The sequence below is a fragment of the Haliotis asinina genome, chromosome 2 (assembly GCF_037392515.1).
Source record: "Haliotis asinina isolate JCU_RB_2024 chromosome 2, JCU_Hal_asi_v2, whole genome shotgun sequence".
NCBI classification, from domain to species: domain Eukaryota; kingdom Metazoa; phylum Mollusca; class Gastropoda; order Lepetellida; family Haliotidae; genus Haliotis; species Haliotis asinina.
Window position 1 is genome coordinate 48,602,278 of NC_090281.1, and position 20,990 is coordinate 48,623,267.

The 20,990-nt window shown below is 40.6% G+C and overlaps 1 protein-coding gene across 2 annotated transcripts; it reads left to right on the top strand.

The window, feature by feature from the left end:
* Positions 1-1,115: 1,115 nt before the first annotated feature.
* LOC137273846 (nose resistant to fluoxetine protein 6-like) lies at positions 1,116-19,654 on the top strand. 2 transcript variants are annotated; one of them, XR_010956158.1, is made up of 16 exons: positions 1,265-1,791; positions 2,650-2,804; positions 4,461-4,557; positions 5,703-5,790; positions 6,956-7,236; positions 8,257-8,436; positions 8,915-9,011; positions 10,098-10,190; positions 11,254-11,419; positions 12,511-12,590; positions 13,526-13,648; positions 14,300-14,420; positions 15,072-15,258; positions 17,161-17,303; positions 18,254-18,513; positions 18,706-18,893. XR_010956158.1 is itself a non-coding variant. In XM_067806720.1 (15 exons), exons 1-15 carry the CDS (start codon positions 1,410-1,412, stop codon positions 18,374-18,376), a joined length of 2,316 nt encoding a protein of 771 aa, XP_067662821.1. In that variant the 5' UTR covers positions 1,116-1,409; the 3' UTR covers positions 18,377-19,654. The 2 variants fall into 2 exon arrangements, 1 of the variants encoding a protein (XP_067662821.1); XM_067806720.1 differs by having other exon boundaries at positions 1,116-1,791; positions 18,254-19,654.
* Positions 19,655-20,990: the final 1,336 nt, after the last annotated feature.

The following is a 20,990-nucleotide window of genomic DNA, read 5'->3' on the forward strand; positions in this document are numbered from 1 at the left end:
GCTTGGCACATGTCATAGTATGCCAGTTGTGTAGATCTATGATCATGTCTTTGATCACCGGAATGTCTGGTCCAGAATCGATTATTTCGATTGCAGTTGGAAAGTTGGACTATGCTCAATCGCGACCAACTCGTAGCATTCTGTGACAAATCATCTTAGAGATTGTACAGTGAAACCATAGACGAAATACCGACGGAAAAATGGCTCTCTAGTGTAAATCTGACATTTTCTTTATCTGTCATTGATGGAATATCAAAATGTTTCGTTATCTGATCGACCATTTCGTCTGTAGTTGTTGGAATGGTTTCGTCTGGCAGTTCGTCTGCGGAACTGTTCGAGATATGAATAGCGATATGCCTGGATATCTCTCGACTCATTACATTTATAAGGGACACAGCTCTCAGTGTCTGTCTACACGGGATAGCGCCACGGTCAAACCAGTCTCACAAAAGTATACCAGTTTAGTAGATCTGTTAAGATTTACTATTTATGGCAGTTCTGGTGACAATATACGAGTAGTAGTTTCTTTTTTTCTTCCTTATATAACGTGGAAGCGATCGATAAATAAGATATATAAGAAACCTCCTTGATCTTTACCCATTTGCAGTTGAGTTCGACGTAACAGACAATATATTGCATGTCTAACTTTGCCCAAATTATTTGCTTATTAGCTTACCCACGATACAGTTAGACTGTATCTTCCAAGATAACAGTCAACCCCGCTTTGTCAAAGCTATATATATCTATGAGCATATCGACGACAAACGGAGGTCGGGTCGCCTAGTTTTTAAGACTTTCGTCATTCAAAGTTGGCTCGGCTCGATCGGTTTCATTTCAGGTTTAAGTGGAATACCATATTAATACATTTCTTTTACTTATCAGTAGAACGACTACAAGTTAGGTGACATAACCAGTCGTACCAATGAAATCGGGACATGAACCCGGTCAACGGACAATGAATCCGTCAACCTCTGGACCACTCAGCCGCCCCTTGACTAGTGAAACATTGTTATTTGACAGGGGTCAAATCACCCACTGCCCTCCAACTTACGAATACACTACAACATTCAACCCCCATCAAACTGTATAAACATGCCTTCCTATGTTGACCTAGCGGCATTCAGATAACAGTCACACGAAGAAGGGATGTGTCACTGCTCTTGCACAACTGGTTGTCAACTTTATTGTGGACAGCTTATCACTACGTTTTGTCCTACATGGAGTGATAATTAACATATAGCACGGATATAGCACTGATTCATACACATATATCATTATCGCTTAGGAATAATAACTCCCACCTCGAGTGAGTGTTTCATTTGGCTGTGTCTACGCAGATATTGTTTGCTAACTGTGAGCTTGTGGCAAAAAGGGTCACACTCCATAAACAGGTTGTTGTTTCAGCCACTATGTTGAAACTGCTGCTGTTAGTGACCTTTCTTTGCTGCGTAGGTACGTTATTGGGTCAAGAGGATGCGTATCTTGATATAGAACAGAACCACAGACGGTTAAACGAGAATTTTGAGTCTCGACGTGTTGTAAACATAGTCATAGATACTGTATCAAAGAAATTGTTCAGTATCGGAGAAAGTGTAGACAGGAAAAGCGAGGCGATTCAGAGAGGAGAGATCGATGGTGAGGCTGAAAGTGATGCAGTTTTCGACAATCCCCAGGGGGATGGGAATCTCCGCCAGATGCTGGGTAGTCTTCAGGACACACGAGATGTATGTATCAACCATACCCAGCAAGTGATCACTGCCGTTATGGAAAACAAAGACTGGGCTCTAGAGAGTAAGTATATTTCATCCAGATGTGACAACTGTAGCTACAAGCAAACTCTTGCATTCAATATTGAATATGTGCATTCATTGAGGACCACCTGCCCTAGTACTCGTTGTAAGAGTCCTGCCCAAAGGTGTTGAGCCCAAAGCATCACTTGGGGAAACTGGTACGTCACAGTGTACACAGTGGGGATCCACTCACATAGTCGCGGGTTTCACCGTACCTCACGAACTAAGTCGGAGATGGTCCCAAGCGGGTTTCGTTGACGGGAACACAGGTCATGACTAACTATGAGGTCATGATGACCTACAACAGTGTCATGACTACACGTACAGTTTGTAACACAGACTACCCGTCTGACCTGTTTTCTGTTCGGGCCAGTGAGGGTTCTGGTTATGAATCTCTATTTGCAGTCAAACACAGCATCGATGAACACTCAAGCTATAGTAAAGAAACGGTGGGTATGGGACAGACATGCCCGTCACGACCCTGCTTAGAATTAGTCTTCATCAACCTGTGCTTGTCGTAAGAGACGAGACGGTTCGGTCATTCTGAGTTGGTTGACGTCGTCATCTCTCCTCTCAACTGTTCATCACAGAAATCTCTGGTTCAGATCCAGTCAAATACAGATCGCTGCCATATAGCTGGAATATTGCTGAGTGTTGCGTTACTCAACAAACAAACTGAGACAGACAGGTGAGAGACTGAAGTTGTGAACACCGGTTGAGACAGCTGCATACTTTAATACTGGCTGGTATATATCTACTTCCAGCGAATGTTTTCAGGATTCGTATATCCCATGTTCACGATGATAGACTCAAACTTGTCATAAAACTAATACTGATTTGACCACTGGCATATTTACAGTGCTGGATGCGTTCGGTAAGCCTGGCAGTGGCATTCTCAAGGGAGAACTCAAGTGGCTGGGATCATTTGATGAATGTATTGGAGTCATCACCAATAGGACTGAGGTGGACTTCGGTGCCACGTATTGCACAGCTCTCTTGCAGCCCCCCAATCAGGTAGGCGACCAAACTGTCCAATATTTGATAAATAACCAAAGAAAACCAGGTTTTGTCGTTAGATACTAGTATTTCACCATCGTTTGAAAATTTCATGTAAAACAAGTTCAGCGAAATATTAATTCCAGATAATGACTTTGAGGTTAGTGGTCCCAAAACACAGGCGAAAAGGTTTCGTCGAAATGAAAAATACCTTTACTTTCAGTTGATAAAAGCATCGCTTATTTTGGAGCAAATATTGAACAGAAATCATGGTGGAAAATGAGTTATGCCACAATTTCCCTCTCATTTGGCTGGCAATGTGATACCACTTTAAACTTTATGCTCCTGACGACCAAGCATTTCACCACTTACTGAGCATTCATTTGATATTCAAAGCAGTTGGGGACGGTGTCTCCCACACTTCACGCCCAAACAACTGTTGCACTGAAGAATACGTGTACACTCCTGACATCGTCTTCGCTGTCAAGAACTCATTGTTCAAACTGATAGAGCCTTACAAGAAATGATTGTAGAGAGTTCTATAGCTCCAACTCCTCACAATCGAAGATTGTGTCAGCGTCATGTCGTATGTTCCACCTGCTTGCTCTGTCCAGAAGGTGAAAAACGAGTTCTAGTTTAGCAGTTCAGAGAGCAGTTGATTATGATTGACGAATCCAATGTATGTGTGAATCGTAGTCTGGATATAGCCCTATCTGAGCACTGGCACTTCTGAACCTCATCATCACAATACAGTTTTACCTCCGCAGAGTGCTTATTACATCCTAGTGTCTCAGTGCCGACGTCGACCATTCTTGGTCAATCGCTTGATCAGATTCCAGCCAAGGAAGAAGCATCACTCTCAGCTGAGGTAGAGACGCAGGGTTGGACTTTTGAAGTGGGGCCTGGATTATTATCTGGTTAGAGCATACCCACGGGAAGATGATCAAAGATGAGGCCATATAAGAGACAATTGCCTTTTCTCTTTAGAAGAAATTTGGGAAATTTCGGAAGCTCATCCCTGCCTGTGAACAAATTTCCATAACACATCAGTAATAACGACTCGTGCATGTGTCTGTGTGAATTCAGTTACTGACTGATGACAGGATCATCCAAGTGAGTACTACACTGGAGCTGAATAAGAGTCATTTGCTCTGCAGCGCACTTGTAAGGCAATTCTGCTGATCCAGGCGTCGATCATTTTCAGGTGACTAGTTCTACGCCGGTTTCAAGAAAAACTGCCCTAGTCTGACCTGAATCCACTCTCACAGACGCTTTTAAAACATGCCTGATCCAGAAGTGTCGAGGGTACATGGTCAGGGTCGTTGTCTGGGAAAGGCCTCGTGACTTGATCACTCAGAAAATTATGAAGATGCTTGTAAAGAAAAGAACGAATTATGTCACCATGGTCCTGGATAGAAATATAATGACTATAATGAAAGTGTCCAATGTTATGTTTTATTATAGAGCACACTCTTGTGTTGCAAAACTTGAATACGGCTACGAAACCTAAAGAAAAAAATGCTGGCTACAAACAGCAATAGCGTTCCCCTTGAACACCAAATGGTCACTTCTTTAATACCTGATATGATCAATCTTCTTTTATTATAATACTTTTACGTGAACTCTAATTAATCTTCGACTCACAGTAACTTCCCGATTTCTGTTTTACTGCAGACTAGCCTAGTAGATCCCACCCAGCTCGCCATCACTCTCGGACTATGCATGCCAGACACCTGCACAGGCCAAGACGTCTCCGCCATTGCCACAGACCGTAAACTATCACCTTTTCCTTCCAAACATTCCCAGGCACAATAGACCATTCCACGAAACTAACTGCCTTAGCGAAACATCAGTCGTAGCTCCCTCTATACTTTCGTTTCCTTTATTCTTCCATGTATGAACCATGAACCAAGTCCACCTCCACGGTATTGGTCAGTTCATTATGGACACTTCATATTACAGCTTGTTTCTCTACTTCGCATTGACAGAACAATTCGCCTCACAACAGTTTAAGCAAACCTTTAATGCGCATTTTGTTGTGTACATCTATGCCGCAATCATACGAGTGGCCGCATTAGAATTTACGTTCTCTCTTCGCAATAATTCAGCTATATATTGGCATTAACCATAAAAACACTTTAATTAAATCTCTTGTCTTTTACGTCTTCGGCTTACAGTGAGATGGGTATGGATTTTAGGCTGTTTTAAAATAAAAAAATAACGCGGCTTGGACACCAGAACTGTATACCTAGCGTTCAGTGTGACGTGAGAACTCCTCAGTCAAACCCACTACGGCGATTACAGAAATATGTTGTATTATCCACAGGGGCTTGTATCGCTTTAAAACGGCGTTCGAAAGACATATATGTGTATAGACCCTACCCTAGTACTATGTAAAAAGATCCTTTTGAAACGGCGTTCGAAAGACATATATGTGTATAGACCCTACCCTAGTACTATATAAAAAGATCCTTTTATATAGTACTAGGGTAGGGTCTATACACATGTATGTCTTTCGAACTCCGTTTCAAAGCGATACAAGCCCCTGTGGCATTATCACTCTTCCATTGCTTCCCGTGAAGATCCGGGTTACAATTGATCCTCAGGATCTTCAACAACCCACGCTTGTTCCAGGACTCGAGTAATAAGGTCGAGTTTAGACTGGTTAACAACGTCATCGTATCCCAATTTGCGTAGATTAATGCCTATGTTGTTGATCACTTGATTGTTTGGTCCAAACTAGATTATTAAAGACTCCCTACAGGTAAAATATTGTTGAGTGCAGCGTTGATCAACAAGCAATCACATAAATTCAGGGTCGTTATAATGGACATAATATTGAATAACGGAAGTAGAATGGATCCTAAATAGTGACATATTCGATCCTTTATTGACTGGACCTTTTTCTACTGTTAGTGCTGATGTCTCAGAACATAGCCCTGCTGGCGAGTGTTACCTGTTATCAGAAGGACTTCCCTCTCGACACGGATGCCATAGTCGCCATGTAAGTTGGGAAACTTCGTCCAATTTCAAACACATCGACGATGTTGTACTCCGATAGGAAACCTGTGCTTGAAGATCAGAAATTTGATTTACGAAGCCGGTTAGCGGACGGAAAGTATTCTATATGATAGGCACAACCATGCAGTACTTTCGGATCTATTTAGGGTTGATTTCTGTATCTAGGTAACAAACATATACGGGCAGTTCAGAATGGCGCCAAATGAAAACCTTGCCTTACTTAGCTTAGTATCTGAAGAATATTTTGTTGGATTTCTCCCTTGGATTCAGGTGACTGGGTCTTTTATGAAGGATTTGTGACACTTTGACGTAAACGATTTAAGTGTATTCCTTACAAAGCCAGTACAGAATATGCAACCAAAGCCTTGGTAACTAAAGTGCGAGTACCACAGTAGGATTGCTTGATGCATCCAAATAAACATGAAACGCGGCTGCGTATGCGTCGAGTGTTTGGGGGAAGTATACCATCAATTTTGTGATATAATAACTTAGAAACTTTCCATTTGAAAACATATATATTCTTTTACAAATACATTTATTTGTTCAAGGTATTAAGAAGCTTAGTCTCATTTTTTTTTCTTTTTTGGTGGTTTCTTGATAATTTCTTTGCAAGTTTACTCATACCATATATCATAACGAATAATACTCACCATGTATTAAGGAAACAGTATTCACACCATGCATTATAGATGAGGTAATCACACCATGTATTTTCTGACCAAGTCTCACGCCCTGTATCAAAAGCAACTGCACTATGCAGTATGTGAACAATATCCACATTCACATTATATGAAACATTCACATCATACGTTAAATGAGCAGTATCCATAGAATGTGAAACCAGGAAAATATTCACACTGCATTAAATGAACAATATTCATATCGGACATTTTATCAACAATATTCATGTCAGGCATTTTATGAACAATATTCATATCAGGCATTTAATGAATAATATTCACACCATGTATCATAAGCACATTGTTCACAATACAATATATCAACAATATTCACCATGTTTTGCAAGAAACAATACTCAGTTTGTGCATAATTACACCGATGATTCTAGGATAGGTTAAGTCTATACCAAAGGAAGTACACGTATGAATATTAATTGTGATTAACTGTATGATTTTGGTTCATTTCAGTGTCATTTGTTCAGTATTTGGTGTGCTGGTCATTCTTGGAACAGGGTATGACGTCATAGTCATTCAAATGCGCAAAGGTGATTTTTTCAAGACGAGTGATAAATCCACTGGAGCGGCAGTACCAGGCGATGGCAAAGAAGTAGCTGACTCTGAAAAGGTCCCACTGCTATCGGAATCAACTTCTGTGAGCATTGAAGACGCTCAGGCGGTACAAGAAAATGGACAGGACTGTCTACCCGACCAGCGACAAACCACCAGTAAACCACAAGACCAAAAATCGGGTAATAATTTGGAACTTTAGTCACGAGTGTCGGTTTCCCGCTTATATGAGAAATCTTCAATGTCTTCGTTTGTACATCAGTCGCGTAGCTGGACAGTGCATTCCAGCTACGTAAGAGAGTGTGAAACAGATAAGCCAGTGATTGATAGTTGAGCACCGTTCAATGTCTTCGGAGTCAGATGAAGTACAGCCAATTGTCACGGTATATGTTTTGATATCCATCGTATTTCGTGATTGTATTGGCAATAATATCAACAGCACGGCGAGAATTAATGGATGTCAACTTCTTACTTGAGGAACGCGATGTTGGGGAGTATATTCTTAATCCTTTCTCATACAAATGTGTAAGAAATACAAGGGTAGTCAGTAGCTAAAGTGATATACATTATATTTTTCTCCCGATTTTGATCCAACACGTGTTCACCCATGGACACGATACGCTTGAAGTATCACACACAAATTACAGGGAATATGGTGCAAAGTGATCAAAGTTGCTGATGTCAAGTGTCATACTGTTCATATTGATCACTGGACTAACTGTCATATCCACATTCAATTATTTACTCATTGGTGTCATATACTTGGAATATTGCTGGGTGCGGCATTAAACAACAAATAACACCCATGATCATAAATCTTTCAAACTTTCCTCCAGAACTATCTGCAGAACTTGTATGTATTCTCCTGTCATGCTTTTTTTTTATTTACAGAACCATCTCCTAGTCTGTGGTTTAAGAGGTTGTTAGCATTCTCTGTCTACAGAACCATCTCCCAGGCTGTAGTGTGAGAGGTTGTTAGCATTCTCTGTCTACAGAACCATCTCCCAGGCTGTAGTGTGAGAGGTTGTTAGCATTCTCTGTCTACAGAACCATCTCCCAGGCTGTAGTGTGAGAGGTTGTTAGCATTCTCTGTCTACAGAACCATCTCCCGGTCTGCTGTTTCAGAGGTTGTTAGTATTCATTGTGTGAAAACCATCTCCCTGCGATCTGCTAATTACACTGTTCCCGTTCTCTTTCTGCAGAACGGCCTCATGGACTTGGTATCAAACTGTTGTTGTCATTCTCTGCCTACACAAACGGAGCAAAGCTGCTAGATACAAGACAAGTCCCTGGGAGCCTGACAGCTGTACACGGGATCCGCTTTCTCAGCATGACATGGGTTGTTCTGGGACATGCTTTCTCCAGTCTTCTTTCAATGGGGTGTAAGTGCTGAATCATTTGAAACTTGGCCAAATGCATTTTACTTTCATTAATATTTTGACAACATGAATCGCAATGAACAGCTTTTATTCGATAATCACACTTCTCTTAGGTTCACTTTTGACACAATAAAAGTAGTATATACCTTTCCGAAAATGCATTATTGAATCGGTTGGTTGGTTTGTTTGTTATTTATTATTGTTGCTTGTTCTTTATTTTTTACTTCACAGCAAATTATAGCCATGTGTATGTCTTACCAATATGCAAGCTGGCAATCATTTTCCTGTACATATATGTCAACTTGCATCATCATATATTCAACTCAATTTCTGATACATAGATTTATTTCTTTATGATAACTTGCTTTCATAAAGTAGATACAGTGTGTGAAGCCCATGCCAGGTGTCCCAGCCGTGATATTAATGGAATATTGACGAGTATTGTAACAACCAACTTACTCACCCACTTTCCATCTTTCAGCTAATCTTGCCCCCTTTCTCCAAGAGAGTATCAGCAGGTGGACCTTCCACGGAATTCTCAATGCTCTTGTATCCGTTGATACATTCTTCACATTAAGGTAAGGAGCGACGAGGTAGTACAGTGGTTAAAGGTCCGCTAGTCGTCGATTCCCCACATGGGTAAAATTTATGAAGCCCGCTCCTGGTGTCTGCTGCAATGATATTGCTAAAAGCTACGTAAAACCTCAGACACTCAATAACAGGCCCACCTAAGTAATTGGAGGAATTACAGCAATTTTGAAGGAATTGCATCTCAAATGTAAACAAACGCAGCCCACTCGCGAAACATATCGGTAATTTAGCGGTAATAACAGAAACACATAGGCCATATCGGAAGCAATGTCGCTAATACTTGAAACACGCTCGGCCGTTTTCGGAGATTTTTCGGCTCACTTCCGTGATTTGTCGGTCGCGAGCGGAAACTCACGCAGCAAGGAGGTTCAGATGTAAACATCCTCAAGGGGCATGACTTGTGACACTCTTCTGCAGTGACAGTCTTTTCCTGAAAAAAATAAGCTATAGATCCAACAACACCTCATACCTAAACGCATTCAACACGGGTGGTCAAAGATAGATAAGTATAAAAATCTAATAGTAGGAACCACAAACAAAACTCACCGAGACGGGTGTTTCTTCGAACGACGCCATGTTTAGCTGCGTGAGTTTCCGCTCGCGACCGACAAATCACGGAAGTGAGCCGACAAATCTCCGAAGACGGCCGAGCGTGTTTCAAGTATTAGCGACATTGCTTCCGATATGGCCGATGTGTTTCTGTTATTACCGCTAAATTGCCGATATGGCTGCAATTGTTTCGCGAGTGGGCTGCGTTTGTTTACATTTTAGATGCAATTCCTTCAAATTTGCTGTAATTCCTTCAATTACTTAGGGGGGCCTGAATAAGGTAAAGTACAACCAATACGATCACTATATCAGATATATCAACGACATTTAAGTGTTACCGTCTCGTGTGTATGGCGGGTGTTACCAATGGACCTCTTCACGAACACCAGGTTTTGTCACTTTTGGCATGTCGCAGTCATATTTAAATATTGTCGAGTAGGATTAAACAATAGTGAACTAGAAAACTTTCCACATGTATTTTGTGAAGGTCACTCCGAAAACATTTCGTTTGTTTTCTTGACTAGTGGGCTGCTTGTCGCCTATCTGGCCATGAAGGAGCTAAAGAAAGGCCAAGGAAAGCTAAATTGGGCCATGTTCTACTTCCACAGATTCTGGAGGTAGGTGTAACCCCAACAGTTGTACAGAATATATCTGTATAGATTCCGAAATGAAATATAGCTTCAAATATTACTTTACCCCTTTGGTACATAAAAAGGAAAGGCGGTATGGTAGCCGAATGGTCATGCCGAAGTCCTGGGATCGACTGCCTACAAGGGTAAAATGTGTGAAGCCCATTTCTAGAGTTCCTACCATGATATTGCTGGAATAATACTAAAAGCGGCGTAACACCATCCTCACTAATTCACTCGATATATCACAAAATGTGCATGAATGGAAGTTTGATACTCTGTAGAAGCCTTTGTCTTGATATATGTTTTGATATCCATCGTCTTTCCAGACTGTATTGGCAATACTCACAACTCATTCACTCGGTGAGATGAAGGCATGTGCACCTAAAGCAAATTAGTATAGTACATGTTGACTGTTTTCATTGTTCCCTACTGTTTTGCCTTTTAAGGCCAGCTGAATTGTTTTGGTTGAATAGCTGAGACTGCTTATTCGCTTTCGTATATTTCAAATAAAAGGGGAATTCAAGGAATGATTCATAGGTAAACAGAATGAAAGATCTCTGATCACGGCCCCATTTCACGAAACTACGGCAGAGCTACGACTGTCGTACAGTAGCGACAATTTTAGCATTACGATAGCTTTGTGAAACGAGGTCAAGGTTACGTGGTCCATGTATGACATCTAACTGAATACAAGACTGTAAAATTAACGACGAAATGGTACCTTACTTTTACTTTTTGGGCTGAAGTGAAATTCATCGGTACATTTTCACTGCAAACAGACAATAGGGAACGCTATTTCCATTAATATTGTTCTTGGAAATGTTTTGTTAGCATAACTGATTAACTGACCTAGGGCAATTATTTCTTTTCACAAACGACAAAATTGTACTTATTTGTTAACCTTATCATGCCTAATACATTACACGCGTATTAAATAGGTATGCCCTCGTGGTGTCATCACCCTCTCTCCGAAAGTTTATTTAAATACACTCTGCTCTGGTAGGGTGATTAACCTATGCATATATAATTAATAGTATTGTTGCTTTAGGCTGACTCCAGTTTACATGATGATGCTGATGTTTTACACGTGCTTATTCCACTATCTCGGAGATGGACCTATCTGGCCTCAGACGGGTGTGCAGAAGCAGCAATGCAGGGACAACTGGTGGACGAACCTTCTTTACATCAATAACCTCGTCAACAAGGACGAAATGGTACTTACCACAGCATTACGTATACACAGCCATATATTCTGAACAGCAAAAGAAACGCAATATTCGAAGAAATGAAATCTCATGAAAGTATGGGTTCATGTTTGTGTCTTCTATGTAGAAACTTGACAGAGTTGCGTTTCCTTGGATGTTCAGAATGCATAATCAAAAACCAACTCTGTGCAATGCACTATGCTCCGTTAGCAAGTTCATGAAAGCAAGCACGGCCTTCATGAAACACTCACGTTAGGCTAAATACAGACAGTTGGAACAGGCCGCGTAAACGTAACATGCTCCGCGAGCACCTAGGGAGCATGGCTGATCTTGTGCGGAATTTGTATTGTTTGTTTATTGTATTCTTGACGGTCCTATTGGTATCCGGCAAATGAATTAGTTGTAAATTGTAACTGACACCTCTTCTAATCTCTGTGTTCGCTTAGAACACCTGGCAAACAAGGATAAGTTGAGCACCGACCCGAAATAGTATGTATATAGTGCCGCACACTGGCGCTTGCCATTGTGAGCAAAGAGACCTCGGGTTGTCCGGTATCAAGTGTAGTGTGTATTGCCGACTTGCAGCACCGACCACCTGTCAGGACCATTTGACATGACATTGGAAAAAAATAGTAGAAAGCTGAATGTTTCAGTAAATCTTCAGAACATTATTGCCATGTGCAAAGTACAAAGTTCTGCAAATTCTACCTCGTGGCATTTTCAAGATGGCCACCAATTTCAAGATGGCCACCAAAATCATTAAAATGATTATACACACAGATATTTTGTCAATAATTGTGTCGTGTGATATATCAAATGAAGGCTCATCTCACAAGGAATCTAAATATATTGATATCATGCATTTTGGCTTTTTGGCCGCCAATTTCAAATATCTACGCGCGGAATCAATTTCATCTTCATGTATTGCACGTGCACTACCCTACATATGCTCTACCTTTCACAAACCAAATGAGTTTGCTCACTGCCGTTCAATGCCTTTTTCTCGTAAACGCGTTCCCAGCACTGGTCCAACTTATCCTTGTTTGCCAGTAGTGAAAGGCAAATGGCATACTTGTTTATGATAATCTCTAATCTTACAGTGTTTCGGGTGGGCCTGGTACCTGGCAAATGACATGCAGTTCTTCGTCTTGAGTCCCCTCATTCTCATCCCCCTCTTCTAGTAAGTAGATATCTCTTTTGCTACTCGGCTAATGTTTGTGTCACTGAACCAATGCGTTAGTTGATAATTTCTCTAGTACGTATTCGGCAGTTAGTTAATAATTTCCCCGGTACATATTCTACTGTTAGTGTATTATTCCTGTGGAACGTATTTGACTGTTAGTTAATAACACCCCTGGTACGTATCCCACGGTTAGTTATTCGCATGATACGTGTTACACGTAATTCACGGTTTGTAATTTATATTCACATATTATGATACATACTTCACGTTAGGAATACGTGCGATACTTATTACTGCTATCCATTCGTGTCATACACATTTCACGGTGTGTAATTCGATTGATACGGGTTTCTCTTGAGTGTTAGATTAATATCATACGCATTTCACAGTTTGTAGTCCGCATAGTAAGTGTACCACGGTTTGTATGATAGTCCCATGCACGTAATAGCGTAGTTAGGTATAGGCTGCTTTGTTGTGACTTGTATTCAGGTTTTGTGTTTCGCCAGATAAGGGTTACCCATGTGTTTGAACCACGAACACATCCGTCTCCTACAACCCATGCTATGCAGGATGAACCGCCAATAACCCATAATCGTCGTAAGGGCAAACTAACGAGGATTGTTCGTTTTAACTACTGTTTTTCCTTGATTGTCATGGAGTACTCATGCTCTCAGCCACTGGTTTTCGTTGGTTGTTATGGAGTGTTCATGCTTTGAGCCATTGGCTTTTCTGTCCACGGTTAGTTATTCGCCTTCAGCCACAAGTTTTCAATGGTTGTCATAGTATCCTCATGATTTCAGCTACTGTTTTTCCTTGGTTGTCATGGAATACTCATGCTTTCAGCCACTGGCTTGTTAGACCCAGACACAGTGTGGACAAAGTGGTATAGTGACGGTGACTTGAAACAACAACTCTTTCTTCCTTATTTCTAGTTCGGAGATGCTCGGTATGATTGTGATCGGCGTATTCCTTGCTGCTACTCTCACGACTGCTGGATTGATATCAAGGCTTGACAACATACCCGTTGGTGTCTTCTACCAGACGGAGGGAAAGCAGTAGGTTTTCTGTCTTTTATATAGCTATAAACTTATCGTTTCATTGATTTATAATAGTGGATGTTCATTTTAACAGACTCGATCATATATGTTTTATGTGGCACTAGTAAAATCTGACTCTAGCACATGTAAGTATCATCGACGAAAATTAAAACAGTTTTCTATGTAGACATGTATCTTTTCCGGAGGTATGAATATATTACGTGGATGAAAGTATAATCTAGGTAGATATCAGTATATTTTACGTGGATGAAAGATTCTTCTACGTAGATAGGAGAATATTTTACGTAGATGAAAGTATCGTCTACGTAGGTGGGAGTATATTTTACGTAGATGAAAGTATCGTCTACGTAGGTATGAGCATATTTTACGTAGATGAAAGTACCGTCTACGTAGGTATGAGCATATTTTACGTGGATAGAAGATTCATCTACGTAGATATGAGTATATTTTACCTGGATGGAGGTATTATCTACGTATGACCATATTTTACGTGGATGAAAGTATGTTGTACGTAGACGTAAGTATCAACGACGTATAAGATATTTTCTTCAGCCTGCTGCACGGATACGCTTCTATAGTATTCAGCTTAACGAAATTAAATATCTGCACCATCCATTCTAAATCTAACAAAACTGTCCCTTTTTTCAGGGGTCTTGCCGATTTTAGCGACTACTACATGACTCCCTACTGTCGGATGGGTCCATACCTCATTGGCATAGTCGCCGGATATCTCCTGTACAAAACCAACTGTAAACTCCGCCTAAATAAGGTTAGTCTAAAACTGCAGCTTAACAAGAAAAGTGAAACCAGACAGATTACATGGATGCCAGATAGTGAGTGGGTGAAATTAGTTGTACGCCTTTAGCAACATTCCTGCAATATCACGACGGGGGACACCCTAAAATGGGCTTCACACAATGTACCCATGTGAGGAATCGAACCCGATCTTCGGCATGACGAGCGACCATTTTGGCCACTAGGCGGCCAGAAGGTATTGTTAAATTGATGAATGTACAGATTTTCCACCCGTACCATCAGTAATGGGTATTATGCTATAGAGAGTTATGTTTGTAGAGACTTGTGAAGGTCCGGGTCAGAATATTGGCCTTCAGTAATCCATGCATATCGTAAGTGTTGACTAACGGGATCTGACGGTCGGACTGGCTGGCTTGGTTGACACATGTCATCGGTTCCCAGTTGCGCAGATCGATGTGCGTGCTGTTCACTGGATTGTCTTATCCAGACTCCCTTATTTACAGACCGCCGCCATATTGCTGGTGTTTTGCTGAGTGAGGTGTAAAACTCACTCACTCACTCACTCACTCACTCACTCACTCACTCACTCACTCACTCACTCACTCACTCACTCACTCACTCACTCACTCACTCACTCACTCTGTTGGTACAATTCTTACTTAAGAAAGCAGTGTTGGTCGGATGGGCTGTGGCAGCTGCGTCCGCTCTCGCAGTGCTTTATGGGCCGTACGAATCAGCCAATGGGACGCCGATGCCGAGTGACGTTTCAGCATTTTACAACTCGGCTCACAGGACGGTGTGGGGAGCTGCAGTCTGCTGGGTTGTGGTGGCGTGTGCAACAGGGAACGGAGGTAGGACTGCAATATCCAAGCCTGACTCAACATGTGCAGCCCAAACTGGACATCTTCTCTTGTAGCAGAAGTTGTTCTTCTAACAACAAAGAACATGTCATCTGACAGTTACTTGATGTTTTTTTAGACTAAGTTCGAATCGTTTCCTTGGAAATCATGATAAATGCCAAGTGACAGTAAACAGCAAAAGGTACCACTTCAAGGTCTACCTCATATATTACCAAGTTCTGCTGATATCAAATGGTTTTCAAATGGTTGATACCAAATGGTTTTCAAGTTGTGCTCAGGAAAGGAACAGAATCCCTCCCATTTTAGACCAAGTCTAAATCGTTGCCATTTAAATCGGAAAAAACAAAAGTGACTAAAATCTGTAAATACCAAAAGGCACCACTTTGGGGTCTGCCACACATATCTACCAAGTTCTGCTGAAAGATATTAAGAAGTTTTAAAGTTATGCTCCGGAAATGGAGCTCTTCCATTTTGAGACAGTCATAATCGTTCCCATGGAAACCGGGTAAAACTTTTAGGGCGTTCCCATACTTTTTGTTTGCAGTATATGTACACAGTATGAGAGTCTTCTTGAGCCAGGAGGATACCAGTATTGATCTTCCCATTTTGGATATAAATTCCGATTAAATTAAGTGCAGGTGCCTTTCGTAGAATAACTTAGGAAGGTTGCTACATATTGACTCCAAGGAATTGTCATGTATGTTACTCGTACAACCCGTTACAATTTCAGAGACTAATTCTATAGCAGAACCACAACAGATAATATTTACACTGATCGCTCACGTTATAAATACAAGAGTCATCCGAAGATGACATATCCCCCCGGCCGCCACATATTTGAAAGGTACATATTTGACAGGACAAATCATCTGACAGTTACTTGATGATTTTTTAGACTAAGTCTGAATCGTTTCCATGGAAATCATAAATGTCATATATCTGTAAACAGCAAAAGGCACCACTTCAAGATCTGTCTCATATATCTGCCAAGATCTGTTGAACGATATGAAATGGCTTTCAAGTTGTGCTAGAACTGTTTCAGTGGAAACCGGGAAAAATGCCAAAACTTTGTAAATAGCAGAAGGCACCCTTTTGTCATCTGCCTCAAATATCTGCCAAGTTTTGCTGAAAGATATTAAATCGCTCCATTTTGAGATTAAGTCAGAATCGTTTCCATGGAAACTGAAAAATGATAACTCACAAAAATCTGTAAATAGCAAAAGGCACCACCATGGGTTCTGATTGATATATCTACCAGGTTTTGCAGAAAAATATTGAACGGATTTTGAGTTCTGCTCCGGAAACGAAGCCCACCCCAACATTAGACGAACACCAAAACGTTTCATGGAAAAACCAAATAATAATAATAATGTCAAAAATCTGTAAACAGCAAAAGGTACAACAATAGGTTCAGATTATTATATCTTTCAATTTTGGTCGAAAAATATTGAACGGATTTTGAGTTATGCCCCGGAAACAAAACGGACGGACAGACAGAGAGACGAGACGTCGACTATATCCCCCCTCATTACGTGCCTGGGGGATAAAAGGGAACAAAACGCAACACCATTAGGCCTTATTGTCTAGTATGCCTGATTTTGTTTCAACGTCCTTGCCCAAGCTTCCTACCACACCGCAGCCACATTAACCATTTATGTTGACACAGCAGACCTTCAAAAGGTGTTGATAGAAGATGGCTTGATCAAAAGGTTATGTAAAACTAGAACTACAAAAATGATTAAACGTAAAGCCAAATCTTGACAAATTTGGAAACAAAAGTAGATTCTCAGAGCATCATTTGGTCAGTATTAATAAGGATAGAAACACCTTTACTTTTAAATCTCCAGAACTGGTCTTATGAAAGTGATAAAATAATCATTGACCATGTTTCAGGTTTTGTGAACACGTTAATGTCATGGACTGGTTTTGTCACTCTGAGCCGCCTGACGTATTGCGCCTATCTCATTCACCCGATGGTGATCATCTACCAATACATGACACACAGGAGCCCCTTCTTCGTATCCGACGTCAACATTGTAAGTTATGGGACCCGGAAGAAGGTCACGGCATTTCATGGAACCTTATGTTGACGTGTTTAATTGTACACGTGCATGAAAGCGAATAGGTATTACGACACTGAGTAACTGTGTAGTGATATGTTAATATTCAGTATCGCTTGGGTAACAGTGCCTTTCACGGACAAGGTGATTGCATTGTTACAGTAAAGAAATTGTGCTGCGATCGTTTTTGTTTGGTTTGGTTGTTGTTTATTGCTACCTTCAGCAATACTGTAGCTGTATGTCGGTGGTCTGTAAATGAAATAAAATGATTTTCCAGCAGGACAATGACCCGAAACATCGTTCAAAGCATTCTCAAGCCTGGTTTTGGGCCCAAAATATGACATTATTTGATTTTTCAACCTATAGCCCTGACCTAAATCCAGGAGGGGATTTATGAAGGAAAGTGTCAATAAGAAAAATCTGACAAATATTGCTGAAATGAAAGAAGAGGTGGCCCGATATTGGGACAGCGTGGACCACGACTTTCTTACTTCCTTGATCAATAGATTGCGCCGCCGCATTGAATCGTGCATAATTGCCCATAGTGACTTGACAAAATACTAACTGTTCGCCTGTATTTGATCTGGAGTTCAGTTCTGCTAATATTCACATTTAAAACGTGAGTAATGAGTGAAAAATGAGTAAAAGATTACAATCTTTAAATTCTCAATAATTTTTGTTTATACTATATGACTGAAAATAAAGCAAGACACATGCCTTCCTGAAGAAGGCAAGCTAACGGTAGAACCCGCCATTCTAGCAATTTGCATAATGTATTAGGAATAAAAGATAACATTTCCACAACGTCACTTCTTAGTTTTGAAATAGACTGGCGCTTAACTTTTTATTCTCGGCCTATCTAACTGTTTGCTGTGTGTCGTGTCAAGAAATAGTTGCGTACAAAACCGTACGTATTTTCATTTCAGGTGTGCAACTTTCTCGGATTTCTCGTGATCACCTACGGCCTATCCTTTGTTGTGTCCCTTGTGTTCGAAGCACCGATGATGGGCTTGGAGAAAGCAGTGTTTAAGCGTGAACGACGCAACTGAACTGAAGACATCATTCGTGAACAGTTACTAGGAGTTCATTTATGCATGTACATTTGAGTTATTGGTGAATTGTAATTGCCACATTGTCTTTCAAAATGTCACCTTATGCTTAAGGTTTTTCGAAACTGTTTTACACAGTATCACAAAATTTAATGCTTTACTGTGAATGAACATTGTGAGAATCATTTTCTTCAAACATTTTGCTATTCATGTTAATGCTTATTGTGATGAACAAAGCCAATCTGTAATGTTTGTGAGAGTTTATTGAAAGGAGGATGTTCAGGGTCAGTAAGGGCGGCACCTAACGTTTGAATGCTTTGCATGATTAGCAAGTTGTTCTGGGTCGGTAAGAGCGGTACTTGACGTCTTAATGAACAGGAGGGTGTTCTGGATCAGTAAGACCAGTGCTTAACGTTTTAACGAACAGCGGGTTGTTCTGGGTCGGTAAGCGCGGTACTAAACGTTTAAATGAAAAGGAGGATGTTCCTTGTCCCGGAGACAGATTCACGTTACTCATGTGGTTGAACAGGTGGCTAAGCGATACCGTGAACCATCTTGTGCCGAACGTATGAATATCTCGAAGACAAAGCTTGGTTGCATATTCCATTTTAGTTCTGGTATGTCGAAAGTGGGACATCACGATGCAGTTCTACAATGCGTTTTGACTGTATTTACCAACTGATTCTATCAAAGACGTAATCCGTCGTTGTACTTTCTCACAGCATGTTCGTTATACGGCATGACCGGCAATGTCATCTACAATTAAGTTGTTCACTGTTCACGAGTGCTCAGTGAACATTGCATTTATCTTACCGAACACATCAGTGATAATTTTGAACTGCTTGAAACACGGTACCGATTCTTCACGATCGCTAGAATTTACAGACAAGAAAAACTGATTTAGTGTTGTTTCCCTTCCACCGATTTGCATTCGCAACACATCGGTAATTCCTGTACATCATACGAGATTCAATGATACTCGTGATACTACCACGAAATACCAACAGGGTGCGGCATTCCCAGCGGGATACATTGAAAAGTTACTCGCTTGTAAGCGAGGTACATTGTAAATAATAGAAGAGCGTTCAGCCAATCAAAAAAGCGACATTAGTGTGTGAGGTAAGATGAATGTGGAAGTTGCCTCATCTTAACGACGAATGTTGATATTCCAGATACTTGCTTTATTGTTCAAAATATTATGTTCTTGATGAAATCGGCATCAACATTGATATGTTTTGTATATAGTGAATGTTCTTAATAAAATATATATTTCAAAAATATGGAGTTACTCATGAACGGTTTTCTAAATAGTGTTTCAACAGACAACGGTAACTTATGATATTCAACTTTAATCTTTCATTGTTACGTTACCATTTAAGTAAGACACTGTCAATTAAGTCAATAAACAGTGTCCTTTCCAATACGTGTTACGTCACTGCACATACAGTCAAACCACTTCGACCTCGTAGCCCTGATATACTGCATACTAGCGTGTGTGCCTTCTTATATAAGTTGACTCGTGGAGATCCGGGTGTACACTGGTCTTCAGTAACCCAAGTTTGTCGTAAGAGGCGAATAACTGGCACGGGTGGTCAGACTCACTGACTTTGTTAACCCGTAGAACTTGAAGTCAAGGTGCCAGCAAGTTGCTTGTTGAATGCATGGTAAATATAAGAATTACTATATAAGTAAGAATACATATACTTAACTGCCCTGCACATATCCATGACAACGGTGCCAGTCGCTACATAAAAAATAAGTTTCACAAGATGACTTAGTGTGGCAAGACAATAGTCGCAATACATTTTACTACAGAACAATCGTTTAAAACTATGAGAAATACATTTGCATATTAATAGGGAATTTTTAGCTTATTTGCGATTCTGGTAATGGCATCGACAAGCGTTTTGTATTCAGTATCAATAACCTCTGCAAGCACCAGAAAAATGTTCAAGCATAGTCGAATTACGTCAGTTGCTATGCACAGATAGAGAATTCTAAGGCTGTCTTAACAGTTTGACGATAGCGAATCCTCATAATTTTCCCTTACCAACAGCACATTTAAATCTGAGAATATTATTCGAAGCAGGATAAAACGCTCATAGTTTCATAATACATCGCTATTATTGATTTGCATTACATGGGGATTAGCTCAGTAGTTATAACAGTGAAACAATTGCAACGTGCAGTACGTGATGAGTGTTAACTTTGATCAACGCTACTTGGTTCTCGGTGTTATGCTGATATGGTGGTATCCTGGCTCGATGGTATGGTGGTATCCTGGTTCAATGGTATACTTTTATTTTTATATCCCTTTACGGTGGTATCCTAGTATGCTGGTATCCTAATATGGTGATATGCTGTTACGGTGATATGCTTCTGTGTTGGTATCCTATTATATAATGGTATGACGATATCTAGGGAAGGTGGTCTGTATTACAAGTATTCACACATTAGAACGAAGCGGCACTTCGTCAAACGTTTATTTGATTAGTTGTCACATACAGTGGACGGTGTATGCACACCAGCTTTTACGTCTATACTCCCATCAACGAATAAGATATCTGTGAATTTACCGGAGATCAGTTCCTGTTCGCCTGAATGCAAAATATCT